Source organism: Schistocerca serialis, chromosome 1 (assembly GCF_023864345.2).
Source record: "Schistocerca serialis cubense isolate TAMUIC-IGC-003099 chromosome 1, iqSchSeri2.2, whole genome shotgun sequence".
In the NCBI taxonomy this organism is placed as follows: domain Eukaryota; kingdom Metazoa; phylum Arthropoda; class Insecta; order Orthoptera; family Acrididae; genus Schistocerca; species Schistocerca serialis.
This window is the reverse complement of record NC_064638.1, coordinates 117,357,325-117,378,100: the sequence shown is the minus strand read 5'-3', so window position 1 is coordinate 117,378,100 and position 20,776 is coordinate 117,357,325. Positions and strand designations below refer to the sequence as shown.

The 20,776-nt window shown below is 46.5% G+C and overlaps 1 protein-coding gene across 2 annotated transcripts in view; it reads left to right on the top strand.

Annotated features, from left to right (window-relative positions):
* The window catches only part of LOC126463391 (gamma-butyrobetaine dioxygenase-like), a 151,408-nt gene extending 132,057 nt beyond the window's left edge, over nucleotides 1-19,351 (top strand). For both annotated transcript variants that reach the window (XM_050096154.1, XM_050096153.1), the window contains exons 8-9: nucleotides 17,037-17,203; nucleotides 18,740-19,351. In XM_050096154.1, the coding sequence (XP_049952111.1) occupies nucleotides 17,037-17,203; nucleotides 18,740-18,903 (331 nt within the window). In that variant the 3' untranslated portion in view covers nucleotides 18,904-19,351. The remainder of the gene's footprint in view (nucleotides 1-17,036; nucleotides 17,204-18,739) is intronic.
* The last annotated feature ends 1,425 nt before the right edge of the window (nucleotides 19,352-20,776 follow it).

The following is a 20,776-nucleotide window of genomic DNA, read 5'->3' as shown; positions in this document are numbered from 1 at the left end:
CCAGATTCATAATAAACGGGTTCTGCGAATGTCTGGAGTTTCTGTATAGTCTTGTGGTGAGTTTGTGGATTACCTCCGTGAGAGTCTCAAGTCGGTATTCCCGGTGAAGGTCCGCGATGCGTGTGTATCGTGGAGCATTGCTTATGATTTTGAGTACTTTCTTTTGTATGAGCTGCAGACGGCGCAGGCGTGTGGGCGCAGCGTATCCCCCCAGACAGGAGCTGCGTACGTCATCAGGGGTCGAATAAGTGTCATGTACGTGGACCTCGACACCCTTCTGTTCAGTGTGCTACGCCTGTTGAGCATAGGGTAGAGCTATTTGAGCCTCGCGCTTGCTCGGTTGGTCATGTGTTGTATGTGGTCCCCCCAGAGTAATTTCCGGTCCAGCCAGACACCGAGGTATTTGACTTTCTCACGGAAACGGATTGGGCGTGCATGTAGAGTTATTGGTCTGCAGTATCGGTGTTTGCGCAGTTGCTTCGGTCTTCTAGTGAACAGAACGGCTTCCCACTTGTCGACGTTTACTCTAACACGCCATTTCTCCAACCAAGGCTCAGCCACTCTGAGTGCAGTCTGTAAGCCTGTCGTAATGTTTGATGGTTTCCAATCTTGCGCGAGGATGGCAGTGTCATCCGCGTACATTGCCATCGTTGTGTTGTGTGTGGTTGGGAGATCGTTTATGTAGAGGTTAAACAGTAGGGGTCCTAGGATGCTTCCCTGGGGTACTCTCGCATGTATACCGTGTCGTGTTGATTGTTTTCCCTGCACGTCTGTGTTGAAACTCCTGTCTGTGAGGTATTATTATTTAGCGTATGGCAAGTACAAATCACGTTTATAGAGAAATAAGCTGCTACAATAACTTTATAACTTTGGCACTAAAAAACAAGACATAAAGAATTAAATACAGTTATGTCATGAACAACATATATATAACTACAAATTAACATTTAGGTTTTTAATATATTGAACTGCACTTCGAGTCGCATCCAGGAAGTCCGTTGTTTGACCTGAGTAGGCTCTCAGGGGGCACTCTGCAATGATGTGCCGGATCGTCTGCTTCTCAGCGCCGCAGTCGCACTTTGGGGATGGTGCTCTTCCCCATTAGTGTAGAGAGTCCGCACATCGACCGTGCCCCGTCCTGATCCTGTTGAGGATGGTCCAGGTTTTACGTGGTAAGCCAAAGCTTGGAGGTCTGTTCGACGGTTTCAGTAAGGTGTTTACCTGTGGTGGTACTGATTCTTCCCATTCCACTTTCCAGCGTTCTTCAAGACAGAAACCATTTTACTCCAGATCTTTGGACCTTATAAGAGGTGGATGTCTAGAGCGCAATCTATCTTCGTCAATGCCATTGCTCAAAGCGTGAATCGGAAGTTGCGGGTTGTCTTGTATTTTTTTAAATTCTCTGAGAAGCGCATGTTCTCTTCGTAAGTGAGGTGGCGGTATGTGGCCCAGTACAGGTAGCCAGTGAATAGGGGTTGATTTTATTGTACCTGAAATAATCCTCATAGTTTGGTTCAGTACTGTGTCCACCATCTTGGTGTGAGCGTTCTTTAGCCAAACAGGGGAACAGTACTCTGCCGCAGAGTAGACAAGTCCCAAAGCAGAGCATCGCAAGGTAGAGGCGGAGGAGCCCCAGCTGGTACCACATAGTTTCTGAATGATATTGTTCCTAGTACGGATTTTTGCAGTAGTGTTGATGAGGTGTTGTTTGTAGCTCAGGGTTCTATCTAATGTCACTCCCAGGTATTTTGGATTTTTATTATAAGGCAGAATATTGTTATCAAAATATATCTTAAAGCGTCTGTTAGCGAATTTATTATTCAAGTGGAAACACATAGCCTCAGTTTTAGTTGGACCAGGTTGGACAGTCTCAGTATGCTCCGTATCTCGATGTTGTGTAGCTATGGCCCAGTCATCTGCATATCCAAACTTTTCAGATTTACGAGGGCAGTTCAATAAGTAATGCAACACATTTTTTTTCTGAAACAGGGGTTGTTTTATTCAGCATTGAAATACACTAGGTTATTCCCCAATCTTTTAGCTACACAACACTATTTTTCAACGTAATCTCCATTCAATGCTACGGCCTTACGCCACCTTGAAATGAGGGCCTGTATGCCTGCACGGTACCATTCCACTGGTCGATGTCGGAGCCAACGTCGTACTGCATCAATAACTTCTTCATCATCCGCGTAGTGCCTCCCACGGATTGCGTCCTTCATTGGGCCAAACATATGGAAATCCGACTGTGCGAGATCGGGGCTGTAGGGTGCATGAGGAAGAACAGTCCACTGAAGTTTTGTGAGCTCCTCTCGGGTGCGAAGACTTGTGTGAGGTCTTGCGTTGTCATGAAGAAGGAGAAGTTCGTTCAGATTTTTGTGCCTACGAACACGCTGAAGTCGTTTCTTCAATTTCTGAAGAGTAGCACAATACACTTCAGAGTTGATCGTTTGACCATGGGGAAGGACATCGAACAGAATAACCCCTTCAGCGTCCCAGAAGACTGTAACCATGACTTTACCGGCTGAGGGTATGGCTTTAAACTTTTTCTTGGTAGGGGAGTGGGTGTGGCGCCATTCCATTGATTGCCGGTTTGTTTCAGGTTCGAAATGATGAACCCATGTTTCATCGCCTGTAACAATCTTTGACAAGAAATTGTCACCCTCAGCCACATGACGAGCAAGCAATTCCGCACAGATGGTTCTCCTTTGCTCTTTATGGTGTTCGGTTAGACAACGAGGGACCCAGCGGGAACAAACCTTTGAATATCCCAACTGGTGAACAATTGTGACAGCACTACCAACAGAGATGTCAAGTTGAGCACTGAGTTGTTTGATGGTGATCCGTCGATCATCTCGAACGAGAGTGTTCGCACGCTCCGCCATTGCAGGAGTCACAGCTGTGCACGGCCGGCCCGCACGCGGGAGATCAGACAGTCTTGCTTGACCTTGCGGCGATGATGACACACGCTTTGCCCAACGACTCACCGTGCTTTTGTCCACTGCCAGATCACCGTAGACATTCTGCAAGCGCCTATGAATATCTGAGATGCCCTGGTTTTCCGCCAAAAGAAACTCGATCACTGCCCATTGTTTGCAACACACATCCGTTACAGACGCCATTTTAACAGCTCTGTACAGCGCTGCCACCTGTCGGAAGTCAAGAAACTATACGAGACGAAGCGGGAATGTTTGAAAATATTCCACAAGAAATTTCCGGTTTTTTCAACCAAAATTGGCCGAGAAAAAAAATGTGTTGCATTACTTATTGAACTGCCCTCGGCTATATACATGCTGAAAAGTAGTGGTGCCAGGACTGATCCTTGGGGCAAGCCATTATTGAGCTTCGTTGTTTTGCTCCTATAATTTCCAAGTATCACCTGGAATGGTCTGTTGCAGAGCATCTCGTTGGTAAGGTTAGCCATTTTCAAACATGGGACGATGCGGAGTAGTTTGTAAATCAGGCCTTGCCTCCATACAGTATCATAAGCCGCTGTCAGGTCTATAAATACCACGGATGTTTTTTCTTGTCTTTGGAAGCCTGCCTCGATGTAGGAAGTTAGTGAGAGGACTTGATCTGTGCAGCTCCTGTTTGGCCGGAAGCCTGCTTGTTCCACAGGGATACACTTTAGGATATCTGGACTTATTCTGTTACATATAAGTCTCTCCAGTAGTTTGTAGATATTGCTAAGAAGGGCAATTGGGCGGTAGCTGTTTGGTTGGTCATTCGGTTTACCTGGTTTCAGTATCGCTATGATTTTTGCTTTCTTAAGAGTATTTGGTATTCTTCCAGTTTCCATCATGCTGGAGAAGAACTGCGCAAGCCATAATTTTGCAAATTTACCGCAGTGAATTAGAAACTCTGGATGAATTCCATCAAAACCTGGGGCTTTCCGTGGGTTGATGTCTCTCAGAGCCAGTGTTATCTCTTCGATTGAGAAGGGCTGCGAGTGTAGTGAATTGTTTCCTACTAAGGATTTCAACTTTTTAAGTTCCTTTTTAACTTTTATGGTATGAGCTCGATCCCCTGGAGCTTTGGAGGTTTTACTGATGTGCGCCGCAACTGTGTTTGGAGAAATAGAGCTGGTTGGTCGTTGGTTCCTGCTACTGCCACCAAGCTTCTGAAGTAGCGACCACGCCTTTCTGCTTGATTTTGTGAAGTCCATTTCCTCAACAGTCTCTATCCATTTAGTGCGGCTTGCAGCGTCCAGACTCTGCAATAAGTCATCTGCAATCTCCCTATCCCCATGCTCTAGGAACTGTTTATAGAGCACTCACTCTCTTCGTTCCACCCCGGCACGTATTCTTTTCTAAATCCCCGGGGAATGCTGTTTTAGCTGAGCTGATGACTGCTCCCACAAATCTTTTGTAGTTTTTATAAGTTGGAGATATCCATCCAAGGCGTTTATGAAGTTTTTCTGAGAAAGTAGCCCAGTCCGTTTTCCCAAAGTTCCATCTGGGCCGAGGATACGAGGAAATTAGGGGAATAGTAAGGCCTATCCCTATGAGCACCGGACGATGTTGTGAGTGAGGGAAGTCCCCAAGTATTCTGCGGGAGGCTGGTATAGGTTTGTTATTAGTGTCAGCCATAACAAAGCATAGATCAGGGTGGGTTTCAGTTCCCCATGCAGCTGACTTAAATGTACTTTGGTCTTTGGCGTCAAAGATTAGCTGTGTATTGCAATCTTCAGCCCATGAGCCTGTGTGTCAGACAGACCAGCGCGTTGGGGAATCCCGCGTCGCTGAGTCTGCGAATGAGGCCGTTGTGCCATAGACGGTCGAAAGCCTTTTCGATGTCCAGGAATATCGCCCCTATTCCTTTGCTTGTGTTGAAGCCATGTGTTATATGTTCAACGACCAGTAAGAGTTGTGTTGTGGTGATTCCTGCAGACGAATTACTCCGGTCTCAGGATGTCATTTGTTATGCAGTGCCCAGTGAATGCGGGCCAGGATGCGCGCGCCACTACAGCATACGGCGCGATGGTGCAGAGACCTCTAGGGGTCCTCGACGTCCATGACGTCTGGCGGGGATTCAAATTCCGCGGCGTGCGGTACCAAATTTAGCCCATGACTATGGCCCACCAATGGTGGCCATATGATTTTTAACCAATACTATCACTTCTCTGGCACGGACGCCTGAAAACTCCTCCTTTATAAGAGGACGCGACACTCGTCTCTGACAGAGCTCTAGCAGTAGTGGACACCAGAAGATCGTGAGGAAGATCCCAGCAGAGGGGTCGAAGTGTCGATCATTTTAGAAGAAACATGACGCGGTCTAATACCCCAGAAGATTTTAACTTCAGTGACAACGGCCACGAAAGCCAGCAGACTTAAATAAAACAGATACGTGTTTCAAAGTTTTCCTGACCTTCTAAGTAGTCACCAGCATTGTGCATAACGCGTTGCCAGCGATGTGGAAGTCGTACGATACTCTTAGCAGTGCCAGTTATGCTGCCAGTTCGAGCAGTACGGTCTATTGTCCGACGAATTTGTAGCAGTTCTGAGGCGAAGCCTTGGTGAAGTGTTTCCTTCAGTTTAGCAGGACGTGTTTGAGCATTGTCCTGCAAAATGATGGTCAGGTCCTGCAGAATGTGTCATCGCTTCTGTCTCTAAGCTGGTCGTAGGTTGTGTTCCAAATATGAACAGAAGTGATGACACGAGGCCGTCGGGATCCAGCACGGTGCTCTGTATTACCCTCCTGAACCCATCGATTCCATATTCTGATAACAGTCATTGGATCTCTACCAACGCGAGCAGCAATGTCGCTATACGATAAACTGCAATCGCGATAGGCTACAATCCGACCTTTATCAAAGTCGGAAACGTGATGGTACGCATTTCTCCTCCTTACACGGGGCATCACAACAATGTTCCACCAGGCAACGCCGGTCAACTGTTGTTTGTGTATGAGAAATCGGTTGGAAACTTGCCTCATGTCAGCACGTTGTAGGTGTCACCACCGGCGCCAACCTTGTGTGAATGCTCTGAAAAGCTAATCATTTGCATAACACATTATCTTCTTCCTGTCGGTTAAATTTCGCGTCTGTAGCACGTCGTCTTCGTGGTGTAGCAATTTTAATGGCCAGTAGTGTAAAACTCTATCACAATAGCATTCTCACATCAATTGTAGGATACATGTCAGCAGTCTGGGTCCACAGGCTTACGAGGGTCATGCCTGCCATGGCCGTGAGGAGAGTGCAGTGAAATATGCTCCTGCGTTCTGTAGGGGCACGTAGGACAACTCCAAGGGGGGGCATTATCAGTATTGATGGGACTTTGTCCTCTTGATATAAAGATTAGGGTATTAGGTAAGAAAGGAGAAGAGAGACAAAATAATTGAATTTATGGGGATTCACGTGGGGAACAAATCAGAAATTAAACGTAGGGTGGAGGAGCTATGGCACGAACAGTGGGACAACGACGAAACGGGTCGTAGAACACACGAGTTGTTGCCCAACATCATGGAGCGATTACAGCTACACTACTTCAAGCCATCAAGAGGTCTGCAACACTTCCTTACTGGACATGGATCCTACCTGGCATACCTATGCCGGTTTGGGAAGCGGGCTACACCAACACTGCGACTATGGGGCCACACCAGGCACCCCTTCCGCAGCTCGTGGTCATACGATGGCGTTCTCGCTTCCCACTCCCGGGTTCCCGGGTTCGATTCCCAGCGGGGTCAGGGATTTTCTCTGCCTCGTGATGAGTGGGTGTTGTGTGATGTTCTTAGGTTAGTTAGGTTTAAGTACGAGGTGCATTCAAGTTCTAAGGCCTCCGATTTTTTTTCTAATTAACTACTCATCCGAAATCGATGAAACTGGCGTTACTTCTCGACGTAATCGCCCTGCAGACGTACACATTTTTCACAACGCTGACGCCATGATTCCATGGCAGCGGCGAAGGCTTCTTTAGGAGTCTGTTTTGACCACTGGAAAATCGCTGAGGCAATAGCAGCACGGCTGGTGAATGTGCGGCCACGGAGAGTGTCTTTCATTGTTGGAAAAAGCCAAAAGCCACTAGGAGCCAGGTCAGGTGAGTAGGGAGCATGAGGAATCACTTCAAATTTGTTATCACGAAGAAACTGTTGTTTAACGTTAGCTCGATGTGCGGGTGCGTTGTCTTGGTGAAACAGCACACGCGCAGCCCTTCCCGGACGTTTCTGTTGCAGTGCAGGAAGGAATTTGTTCTCCATAACATTTTCGTAGGATGCACCTGTTACCGTAGTGCCCTTTGGAACGCAATGGGTAAGGATTACGCCCTCGCTGTCCCAGAACATGGACACCATCATTTTTTCAGCACTGGCGGTTACCCGAAATTTTTTTGGTGGCGGTGAATCTGTGTGCTTCCATTGAGCTGACTGGCGCTTTGTTTCTGGATTGAAAAATGGCATCCACGTCTCATCCATTGTCACAACCGATGAAAAGAAAATCCCATTCATGCTGTCGTTGCGCGTCAACATTGCTTGGCAATATGTCACACGGGCAGCCGTGTGGTCGTCCGTCAGCATTCGTGGCACCCACCTGGATGACACTTTTCGCATTTTCAGGTGGTCATGCAGGATTGTGTGCACAGAACCCACAGAAATGCCAACTCTGGAGGCGATCTGTTCAACAGTCATTCGGCGATCCCCCAAAACAATTCTCTCCACTTTCTCGATCATGTCGTCAGGCCGGCTTGTGCGAGCCCGAGGTTGTTTCGATTTGTTGTCACACGATGTTCTGCCTTCATTAAACTGTCGCAATCACGAACGCACTTTCGACACATCCATAACTCCATCACCACATGTCTCCTTCAACTGTCGATGAATTTCAATTGGTTTCACACCACGCAAATTCAGAAAACGAATGATTGCACGCTGTTCAAGTAAGGAAAACGTCGCCATTTTAAGTATTTAAAACAGTTCTCATTCTCGTCGCTGGCGATAAAATTCCATCTACCGTACGGTGCTGCCATCTCTGGGACGTATTGACAATGAACGCGACCTCATTTTAAAACAATGCGCATGTTTCTATCTCTTTCCAGTCCGGAGAAAAAAAATCGGAGGCCTTAGAACTTGAATGCACCTCGTAGTTCTAAGTTCTAGGGGACTGATGACCATAGATGTTAAGTCCCATAGTGCTCAGAGCCATTTTTGAACCAGGCACCCCAGACCATGTGGTGTATGAGTGCCACTTCTTCGACGATGTAGCGGCACATTTAAGACAGCATCTACCCAATTACGACACGTACCACCTGCTCAGGCAAGAGGACCACTTCCACATCCTGAATAGACTTGCAAATGGAATATCAAGCAAGGTTATAAAAGAATTCCTAAAGAACAATCATTAATAGATCATACCTGATTTAGACTCCGTACACCTATCCTGTTCCGCCAAGGCGTGGATCTAGTCAGCCGCTTCACGTCTAGGTTTAGGGGGGGGGGGGAGGGTGCACGTTCTAACCGATTCAGACATTCACCGAATATGACTATAGAATTAGTTTAGGTTAGACGTAGGATAAGACAGGATAACTGCATTAGCACAGTACTACAGCGATTCACTGTTCCGGGCCAGCTTGGTACCAGGGGCACGCCCACTGGGATTAGCTCAGTGGGCACGCCCAACAATCCAAGTTTATAAACGATGGCACAGCTGTAACGCTACAGGTAGAGTAGACTAGCAACAAGTAGTAGGTAAGTAAGACCCTGGTAACCCAGAAACCATGCTCATAGTGGAAACAGGAACAAAACCACATTCTAGAACTAGATAAGCTGCAGTAAGTGTAATTGTAATAAGCATAAATTGGGAACCATTAATGTATTAGGTAGGGGGTTATTTTGTACCATGTATTTTAAGAATAAAGATTTAAAACAAAAACAAGATGTTACATAAATAAAAAATTAATTACCTGCCGTGAGGTCAGTCAGCGAATGCGGCATTGCTTGCACGATTGACAGTTATTGCCAACGTGGCTATCGACAAAACATATTTATGTATTGTTCAGGGCATACAGTTATATCACCAAGTGATGACAGTTATAAATTAGGGCAGTAAACAAAGTCCAAACAATAGAATCAAATGATCACTTTAAATGAGAATTCTGACGCTAAGTCGTGGAAATAAAGTTCATTTGTGTCCTAGTACAGTTACTGTAAGTTAATCAATTACTTGGAACTACTTCTAAATGAATTTTATCATTTCACCTAAAGATTAAGTTCAATTAATGCTAGTTATTCTGTCACTTGAAGGCTACACCCAACTGGAAGACTGACTCTTTACGTGGTGACTAAGTCCAACGAGGCAGTGGTCTCTCGTAAGAGCAAAGATTCATCCTAGGAATGGCTTGACAGCTCGTTGACTTGCTGAGTAGCGTGTATCCTGGACTGGCTCAGTAACTGGATCTCGTTCACTAGCTGCCGTGCAGCCTCTTAAATGCTCGCTGTGCTGGTTCCTCGTTCTATTACCAGTCGGGCACGTGAGCGGCCTAGAAACAGTCTTGCGACTGTAGCAGCACTGGTGACCATGTTGCGGCCACAGGTTCGCCCAGAGCCTCCCACAAGTGCGCCAGGAAACATATTTACACTCCTGGAAATGGAAAAAAGAACACATTGACACCGGTGTGTCAGACCCACCATACTTGCTCCGGACACTGCGAGAGGGCTGTACAAGCAATGATCACACGCACGGCATAGCGGACACACCAGGAACCGCGGTGTTGGCCGTCGAATGGCGCTAGCTGCGCAGCATTTGTGCACCGCCGCCGTCAGTGTCAGCCAGTTTGCCGTGGCATACGGAGCTCCATCGCAGTCTGTAACACTGGTAGCAAGCCGCGACAGCGTGGACGTGAACCGTATGTGCAGTTGACGGACTTTGAGCGAGGGCGTATAGTGGGCATGCGGGAGGCCGGGTGGACGTACCGCCGAATTGCTCAACACGTGGGGCGTGAGGTCTCCACAGTACATCGATGTTGTCGCCAGTGGTCGGCGGAAGGTGCACGTGCCCGTCGACCTGGGACCGGACCGCAGCGACGCACGGATGCACGCCAAGACCGTAGGATCCTACGCAGTGCCGTAGGGGACCGCACCGCCACTTCCCAGCAAATTAGGGACACTGTTGCTCCTGGGGTATCGGCGAGGACCATTCGCAACCGTCTCCATGAAGCTGGGCTACGGTCCCGCACACCGTTAGGCCGTCTTCCGCTCACGCCCCAACATCGTGCAGCCCGCCTCCAGTGGTGTCGCGACAGGCGTGAATGGAGGGACGAATGGAGACGTGTCTTCAGCGATGAGAGTCGCTTCTGCCTTGGTGCCAATGATGGTCGTATGCGTGTTTGGCGCCGTGCAGGTGAGCGCCACAATCAGGACTGCATACGACCGAGGCACACAGGGCCAACACCCGGCATCATGGTGTGGGGAGCGATCTCCTACACTGGCCGTATACCACTGGTGATCGTCGAGGGGACACTGAATAGTGCACGGTACATCCAAACCGTCATCGAACCCATCGTTCTACCATTCCTAGACCGGCAAGGGAACTTGCTGTTTCAACAGGACAATGCACGTCCGCATGTATCCCGTGCCACCCAACGTGCTCTAGAAGGCGTAAGTCAACTACCCTGGCCAGCAAGATCTCCGGATCTGTCCCCCATTGAGCATGTTTGGGAGTGGATGAAGCGTCGTCTCACGCGGTCTGCACGTCCAGCACGAACGCTGGTCCAACTGAGGCGCCAGGTGGAAATGGCATGGCAAGCCGTTCCACAGGACTACATCCAGCATCTCTACGATCGTCTCCATGGGAGAATAGCAGCCTGCATTGCTGCGAAAGGTGGATATACACTGTACTAGTGCCGACATTGTGCATGCTCTGTTGCCTGTGTCTATGTGCCTGTGGTTCTGTCAGTGTGATCATGTGATGTATCTGACCCCAGGAATGAGTCAATAAAGTTTCCCCTTCCTGGGACAATGAATTCACGGTGTTCTTATTTCAATTTCCAGGAGTGTATATTTATTTGCTATTGACGCCTGCCGGTGTGGCAACCTGTCAGCCGTGGCTGATATACAGTGAAGTCGAAGTCGTAGGGTACAGCAAAATTCTTGCTAACTCCTTTTCTGTTCCTGCTGCGCGCCTATGGAACAAGTTGTCGTACACTCTGTGCACAATTCATTACCCTGTAGCATTTTTAAAAAAGCTGAAGCACTTCCTTTTATGAGTCTCATAAATTTTCCCTTAAAATTTAATATTCATGACCAGCTTCTCTCTGTCAGACAGTGAAGCAAATGCTCCCATCTTTTCCCAGTTACTCCTCTTTGTGTTTTTACCTTTCACTACAAGATGTGCTATATTATTCGCCAATCTCTTCAATACTTGTGTTCTGTCATGTTCCTCCTTTTATGCACATTCCATCCCTTATCTCAGTCCACTGCTACCAGCGCTCTCTACCACACTTTAACTAGTCTTTGTTAATCTACTTTTGACGAACGATTTTTTCTGCTGTAGCTACTACCGTTTACACTGTTAATGGTACAGTTATTTCTAAGTCGAAATAAATAAATAATAAAAACATCTACATCTACATCTACATTGATACTCCGCAAGCCACCCAACGGTGTGTGGCGGAGGGCACTTTACGTGCCACTGTCATTACCTCCCTTTCCTGTTCCAGTCGCGTATGGTTCGCGGGAAGAACGACTGTCTGAAAGCCTCCGTGCGCGCTCTAATCTCTCTAATTTTACATTCGTGATCTCCTCGGGAAGTATAAGTAGGGGGAAGCAATATATTCGATACCTCATCCAGAAACGCACCCTCTCGAAACCTGGCGAGCAAGCTACACCGCGATGCAGAGCGCCTCTCTTGCAGAGTCTGCCACTTGAGTTTATTAAACATCTCCGTAACGCTATCACGGTTACCAAATAACCCAGTGACGAAACGCGCCGCTCTTCTTTGGATCTTCTCTATCTCCTCCGTCAACCCGACCTGGTACGGATCCCACACTGATGAGCAATACTCAAGTATAGGTCGAACGAGTGTTTTGTAAGCCACCTCCTTTGTTGATGGACTACATTTTCTAAGCACTCTCCCAATGAATCTCAACCTGGTACCCGCCTTACCAACAATTAATTTTATATGATCATTCCACTTCAAATCGTTCCGTACGCATACTCCCAGATATTTTACAGAAGTAACTGCTACCAGTGTTTGTTCCGCTATCATATAATCATACAATAAACGTGCTGGGTCCGGTGGACAAAGAGGTTGTGGCCCTCATAACTACAGCCCCTCGATCCGGCAGTGCCTGCATTCCGCCAGCGGTGCAGGCATGTCCTAGCGCTGCTGCTCCGTCCGAACCGAACTCGCGACACACCCGACCCAGAAAACACTTCACGTCCTTCCAAAGATAGTACGGGTACTAGATATCGATAAACACTTCTGCTGCCACTTGCGGAAAGACAACGCTAGCAAACGTAGTGGCGCCAGTAAACAGAAGAAGATAACGGGACCCACTATCCCTATTACACGATACCTACCTACCAACGGCACCAACTTGAGGCACTCATGGCTCAGCTGAACGCGAAATCCTTGACATCAACTGCATTAGGTATAGATCTGGAATCCAATAGTAACATATGAAAATGTATGCCAGATTCGAACCCGTGTTTCCTGCTTATCACGAGCGGTTGCCTTAATCACTTCAACTATCAAAGCATGCTTCTCAGGCCGATTCAACTTCCGCATGTCACACTGTTTACATCTATATATCACAGTCCACTGGTTTTATCATCAGTGATCAACGATATAAAGATGTGGACAGTGTGATACGTGGAAGTTTGGGTCGGTCCGGGTAGTGCACACGAACAGCAGAAGTGGTTAAGGTGATCACTCATAGTAGGCGGTAAATCCGGATTCGAGTCCTGGTCTGGCACATATTTTCATATGTCACTACAGGGTAGTAGATCTATACCTAATGCTGTTGATATCAAGAAATTCGCGTTCAGTGAATTTATTTCGAATTATTTCGTCACCTGTGGTCTGTAAAGTGTCCGTTCTTTCAGACGTGTGTGTAAAAATTATTTCCAAGTATCCGATTTCTTATTAAATGTAGAACTTATTATAACATGTACATTAAGGTGACAAAAGTCATGTGATACCTCCTAATACCGTGTTGGAACTCCTTTTACCTGACGTAAGGAAGCAAATCTTCTTGACATGGACTCAACAAGCCATTGGAAGTTCCCTGCAGAAATATTGAGACACGCTGCCTCTGTAGCGGTCCATAATTGGAAAATGTTACCTGTGCAGAATTTTGTGCACAAAGCGACGCCTCGATTATGTCCCATAAACGTTCGATGGGATTCGTGTCGGGCAGTCTGACAGGCCAAATCGTTCGCTTTAATTGTCCAGAATGAGCAGTGCTGCGGCTCGCGTTGGTGCTCTTTGTAGGTTTCCGCCCTCAACTGGAAGTCAGACCGTATCCTTTAGTTGACATGATTGCGATTTTTTGTCTTCTTCTCGTGTTGACTGGCGCCACTCGTTTCGCAAGCGTTGCCTGTCCGCTAGTGGCAGCAGTGGCGGTTATCGATATGTAGTAACTGTTGCCCTATCTTTGGGGCGACGTCGTTGTTTTTCCGTGTCGTGTGAGTGTGGCAGCTTGGTTGGGGACTCAGGAGGCACCAGATCCGCGCAGTGCCGGAACACGCCGGGACCGCTGGTGGAACGCATGGAATGCCGGATGGAAGGCCTGTGGTCACGAGTGTGCACGACCTCGTCGTAAACCGGACCCAGCAAGCTTTAAGATGAGAGCATTTCAATCCAAGTAGAGAAACCTCCGCCACTGTGATATCTCGCGATTCTCCAGTGACTTGGGTTCGCATTGCTGCTTGTAGTGTCGCCAAGGCGAAGAGCAGCGAGTGGAGTGCTTGGGGAAAGCGAATCTGATCAGCTTTCCTCGACTGCTTATTACTATTTACTGCGTTCAACTTGTTACAATTTGTTAAGTTCAATCAGCTAACGCCCCACTTACCTGCCCTGGGGGCCGGTTGATGATTCTTCTACTCTGGTGGTAGTGATTCCTTTCTCGTTCTGGGCACTCTAAGCACAGTATTCTGGGGACGTAATGCAGCCCACCGGTTCCGGCTTGGGCGTGTTGTTCCATTCTTGCATTTCGTTTATTGGACGTCAGGTAGCTTCAGCAAGATTATCATTAGTCATTCGTTAGACTGCCACCAGTCAGAGGTACCATCTTGTGAAATGACTGCAACTCTTGGCTGCCTATCTCATCGCTAGCCTAAGTGTTTGTTGCCGGACCTTCTCAGAGGTCGATTTCTGGAGCACCGTCTGTGACTGGTCCTTGTGTTTTATTATTGTATTATTTAGTACCATACCTTGTAATCCCTACATTAAAGGTTATATATGTCTAGTTAATAGTTCCAGTCGCCTTCTGGGATAAATCTAACAGTGTAAGGGTTGTGTTACAAGGTTAGCATCATCTTATTTCACCCGTTTGGTTGTTAGTTGCTTGTTTCTTTTAATTAGCCTTTGCTTGTATTTGCTGTTTTACAGGAGGTTCCAAAAATTTTTATGTAATTGCCGTTCGTGGCGTGTAAGGCCTTCAGCCTTGATTGTGGTCATTTGGTTTGAAAAAATAATTCGATATTTGTATTTTAGCAGTAAGCCTTAAAACATTATTTACTGCCATTCCTGGCGTCTGATACCTTGTGCTGTGTTTGTGGCCACTTACTTTTAATATTTCAATACCTGTAAGTTGTAATTGCAGGGAGTTATTAATCATCCTGAATTTATTGCCATTCTTGGCGTGTAAGGCCTTCAGCCGTGATCACAGTGGCTTGTTTTGTTTTTAAACATTATCTGTATCTGCATTTTATGGTGATTTGCTAAATTGTAAAGCACTGAAAACACAGTTGTTTATTCCTTCATTAATAACGTGTGGTATTTATTTATTGTTGAGTCTGGAATTACTGTTTTAAAAATAAATGTGTGTAACTGATCACGGCCCCGTCCACAGTCGTAGCCGAATCCCGCCTTCCCCTGACCATCAGGTTTCACAGAATGTTCAAACCAGTTGCGAACAACTGTGGCCTGATGACAAGTAGACGAACGTAACTATTTCCAGTCGATGATCGGTGCATTTGCACCAGAGGACCCAGCCAATTTCAGCTTGTACAGTGCGTCGTTGACAACTTGGGTCCATGGCATCGTGGGGCCTGCGCCACACACAAACCGTACCATTATATCTCACCAGCTCAAATCGGGGCTCATTTTCCCAGGCCACGGTCTTCCAGTCGTCTAGGGTCCAACCAATACAGTCACGAGCCCTGGTGAGACGCTGCAGCTCATGTGCTGTTAGCAAAGGCACTCGCGTCAGGCGTCTGCTGTCATAACCCATTAACGCCAAATTTCTTCGTACTGTCGTATAAGTTCGATGTACGTCACACACTGATGTCTGTGGTTATTTCACGCAGTGTTACTTGTCTGGTAGCACTGGCGACACTACGCCAACGCCACTGCTCTCTGTCTTTAAGTGAAGGCCGTTGGCCACCCCGTTGACAGTGGTGAGAGGTAATGCCTGAAAGCTGGCATTCTCCGCCCGCTCTTGACATTATGGATCTAGGGATATTGAATTCCCTAACGATTTCCGGATTGGAATATCCCGTGCGTCTATCTGCAACTACCATTTCGCGGTAAAAGTCTGAACTTTCGTCGTGCGGCCATAATCACGTCGGAAAACTTTTCACATGAATCACCTGAGTACGAATGACAACTCCGTCAAGGCACTTCCCTTTTATATCTTGTGGACACGGTACTACTGCCATCTGCATGTGTGCGTATCGTTTTCCCATCACCAGTGTATATCGTAGTGAACGTAGCGCAAAATACAGGGTGATTCAAAAAGAATACCACAACTTTAGGAATTTAAAACTCTGCAACGACAAAAGGCAGAGCTAAGCACTATCTGTCGGCGAATTAAGGGAGCTATAAAGTTTCATTTAGTTGTACATTTGTTCGCTTGAGGCGCTGTTGACTAGGCGTGAGCGTCAGTTGATGCTAAGATGGCGACCGCTCAACAGAAAGCTTTTTGTGTTATTGAGTACGGCAGAAGTGAATCGACGACAGTTGTTCAGCGTGCATTTCGAACGAAGTATGGTGTTAAACCTCCTGATGGGTGGTGTATTAAACGTTGGTATAAACAGTTTACAGAGAATGGGTGTTTGTGCAAAGGGAAAAGTTCTGGACGGCCGAGAACGAGTGATGAAAATGTAGCACGTATCCAGCAAGCATTTGTTCGCAGCCCAGGAAAATCGACTCGCAGAGCTAGCAGAGAGTTGCAAATTCCACAATCAACTGTATGGAGAGTCCTACGAAAAAGGTTAGTTATGAAACCTGAACGTCAACTACCCGAGGCGATGGATCGGCTGCCACGCAGCCCGTGACAGAGCACTTCATCACTGGCCTCCAAGAAGCCCTGATCTTACCCCCTGCAATTTTTTCTTATGGGGGTATGTTAAGGATATGGTGTTTCGGCCACCTCTCCCAGCCACCATTGATGATTTGAAACGAGAAATAACAGCAGCTATCCAAACTGTTACGCCTGATATGCTACAGAGAGTGTGGAATGAGTTGGAGTATCGGGTTGATATTGCTCGTGTGTCTGGAGGGGGCCATATTGAACATCTCTGAACTTGTTTTTGAGTGAAAAAACCTTTTTAAATACTCTTTGTAATGATGTATAACAGAAGGTTATATTATGTTTCTTTCATTAAATACACATTTTTAAAGTTGTGGTATTCTTTTTGAATCACCCTGTATGTAGAATATATCATTTCGTGTAACAGAGGACCATATAGCTATAACATTGCAAGTATACATAAATAAATCAATGAATAGTTCGTGCGAGTGAATGTTGCAAAGTATTGTGTCGGAAAGTCCTGATTCTCACTTGTGTCTGTATATAAGAGAAAATTTGTTACTTCTGCAGATTTGGAGTGTCCAATTTCACGGCTTTCTGATTCAGTTACTAAATACAATATTCCTTTTTTTCCAGCAATGACTTGTATGGAGAGTTCGTGAGGATAAATTACAGCCAGCCTCAGAGATCCTCACACTTCACTGCCCCCCTAGACCAGGTAGTCGCCTGGTACAAAGCGTACGACATCTTCACCAAAGAGCTGAATAGTCCAAAGAACCTAGCTCGCATCAAGACACGACCAGGTAATTAGATAGCTCCACACTTGCAGGGAAGGATGACTGATACACTACCTACAACGTGAAACTTTGAAATACACTACTGGCCATTAACATTGCTACACCAAGAAGAAATGCAGATCATAAACGGGTATTCATTGGACAAATATATTATACTAGGACTGACATGTGATTACATTTTCACGCAATTTGGGTGCATAGATCCTGAGAAATCAGTACCCAAAATAACCACCTCTGGCCGTAATAACGGCCTTGATACGCCTCAGCATTGGGTCAAACAGAGCTTGGATGGCGTGTACAGGTACAGCTGCCCATGCAGCTTCAACACGATACCACAGTTCATCAAGAGTAGTGACTGGCGTATTGTGACGAACCAGTTGCTCGTCCACCATTGACCAGACGTTATCAATTGGTGATAGATCTGGAGAATTTGCTGGCCAGGGCAGCAGTCGAACATTTTCTGTTTCCAGAAAGGCCCGTACAGGACCTGCAACATGCGGTCGTGCATTATCCTCCTGAAGAGTAGGATTTTACAAGGATCGAATGAAGGATAGAGCCACGGGTCGTAACACATTTGAAATGTAACGTCCACTGTTCAAAGTGCCGTCAATGCGAAAAAGAGGCGACTGAGACGTGTAACCAATGGCACCCAATACCATCACGTCGGGTGATACGCCAGTATGGCGATGACGAATACACGCTTCCAATGTGCGTTCACCGTGATGTCGCCAAACACGGATGCGATCATCATGGTGCTGTAAACAGAACCTGGATTCATCCGAAAAAATGACGTTTTGCCATTCGTGCACTCAGTTTCATCGTTGAGTACACCATCGCAGGCACTCCTGTCTGTGATGCACCGTCAAGGGTAACCGCAGCCACGGTCTCCGAGCTATTAGTCCATGCTGTTGCAAACGTCGTCGAACTGTCCGTGCAAATGGTTGTTGTCTTGCAAAGGTTCCCATCTGTTGACTCAGAGATCGAGACGTGGCTGCACGATCCGTTACAGCCATGCAGTTAAGATGCCTGTCATCTCGACTGCTAGTGATACGAGGCCGTTGGGATCCAGCACGGCATTCCGTATTACCCTCCTGAACCCACCGATTCCATATTCTGCTAACAGTCATTGGACCTCGACCAGCGCGAGCAGCAATGTCGCGATAAGATAAACCGCAAACGTGATAGGCTACAATCCGACCTTTATCGAAGTCGGAAACGTGATGGTACGCATTTCTCCTCCTTACACGATGCATCACAACAACGTTTCACCAGGCAACGTCGGTCAACTGCTGTTTGTGTATGAAAAATCGGTTGAAAACTTTCTTAATGTCAGCACTTTGTAGGTGTCGCCACTGGCGCCAACCATGTGTGAATGCTCTGAAAAGCTAATCATTTGCATATCACAGCATCTTCTTCCTGTCGGTTAAATTTCGCGTCTGTTAGCACGTCATCTTCGTGGTGTAGCAGTTTTAATGGCCAGTAGTGTACGTATGCTACATAATCTATAACGCAGCCTAACTGGATATTGTGTTCCGATTGCAGGGGAAATTCTGATCTTCGACAACATTCGGCTGATCCACGGTCGAGCAGCCTACGACGACAAACCGGGCAACGAGAGGCACCTCATAGGTCAGTTCATCGACTGGGACGAAGCGTTAGCCCGCCTCAGGGTTCTCCGAAAGGACGCCGGCCTCGTCAACATCTAACGCAACTTCTCCCAGAGCTCCGAACGACACAAATATACCCCACGATGCAACATCCAGTGGTGAACAACAGCAGTTAAGCCACATCATCATAATGTACAGGATATATCTGAAGAATTGAGTGAGACAAATAAGTCATTTTCCTGTTGCCTGGCAGAAATATGACTCATTTTCTTCCGAAATGGAACACTGACTGATAAGATAATTTCTACTTTTGGACTTGTTTTCTGTAGCTGTTTGTGTATAAATGTGTTTTTGTGTCTATTTGTGAATGACAGCATTACGTGATTTAATATCTTACAAACGTAACAAGACTGATGTAATTATTGAACCGCTCGGTCACTGCGCTATTGTTAGTGACTTTCAATGCATTTCATTATCGTTGTGCAGCAGTTTTTGTCTATTTTTATTCTCAGAATGTAATAACAATAAATTATTTTTATGTTCATTATCTCCAGTCGAACTACCTACCAGAATCATAATTTCCTTCTTATACCTTCTTATAAGGTTAACACAATTTAACCTATAGCACACTACAACTTTCCTTCTGAAACGCTGCTAACACATTTGTTGGAGAAATTCTTGTTTGTGATGTACCTGGTGCGTCAGGTAGCATGTCAAAAAAAAGTTTTAAGCTTCAATTAATTATTCCTCTTATTTCAGGCATATGATGTGACATTCTATCCATCCCATTAAAAAAAAAAAGGCAGCTCTCCTAACTATTAAAATGAAAGGAGAGCATCATAATCAAATCTCTCTTTTCCGCACGCGCGCGCGCGCACACACACACACACACACACACACACACACACACACACAGCCGGCCGAAGTGGCCGTGCGGTTAAAGGCGCTGCAGTCTGGAACCGCAAGACCGCTACGGTCGCAGGTTCGAATCCTGCCTCGGGCATGGATGTTTCTGATGTCCTTAGGTTAGTTAGGTTTAACTAGTTCTAAGTTCTAGGGGACTAATGACCTCAGCAGTTGAGTCCCATAGTGCTCAGAGCCATTTGAATTTGAACACACACACACACACACACACACACACACACACACACAAACAGGCGCGCGCGCGCGCTTTTCCGTGTGACTTACATTACTTGCATAGAGTGATATTCTTTACTGAAATGGAGATCGTTTCGTCAAAATACCTTGGCAGTGAACTACATTTCCTTTGCAGGAGTTGATCAAGCAGCCCGCTCCCATCGATCTCAGTCTTTCTCCTATGTACACTCGCTTCTACCATCGCATGCAATTTTGATCATCCAGTATTATATACCCTTCTGATTGTCGACTCTCAGAACTAATTCTGTTCGATCGCGGAAGGGGTTCTTCTGCGAATGTCGAAAATACACTGAGGGGAAAAAAATCGCAGCAGCGAAAAGCAATTAATGTAGAGTAATGAAATTTCAGGACTACATTTCTCTGGGCAACACATTTGTGTGACTGCCGTTGTAAGATCACAGGTTAATGAAAGCGCGGGATAAGTCATTGAAAATGTAAAATTCTCGTACATTAATAACTGGTGTAACCGCCAGACAGGTTAATGCAGGCATGCAAATATCCTTGTTAATGACTGAACCGTTCAGTCATGTACAGGTGATGGATGTCAATTTGTGGACCGGTGTTCCATGCCCGTTGCAGTTTGTGGGTCAATACAGGAACGATTAAGGCTGTTTGTGAATGAGGGTCGAGTTGTCGATCGATGACGTCTCACGTGGCTCTATCTGATGATCTAGCAGACCAGGTCAACATGTCGAAACTATATAGAACATGTTGAGTTACAACAACGGTGCCGGCCGGTGTGGCCGAGCGGCTCTAGGCGCTTCAGTCTGGAACCACGCGACCGCTACGGTCACAGGTTCGTATCCTGCCTCAG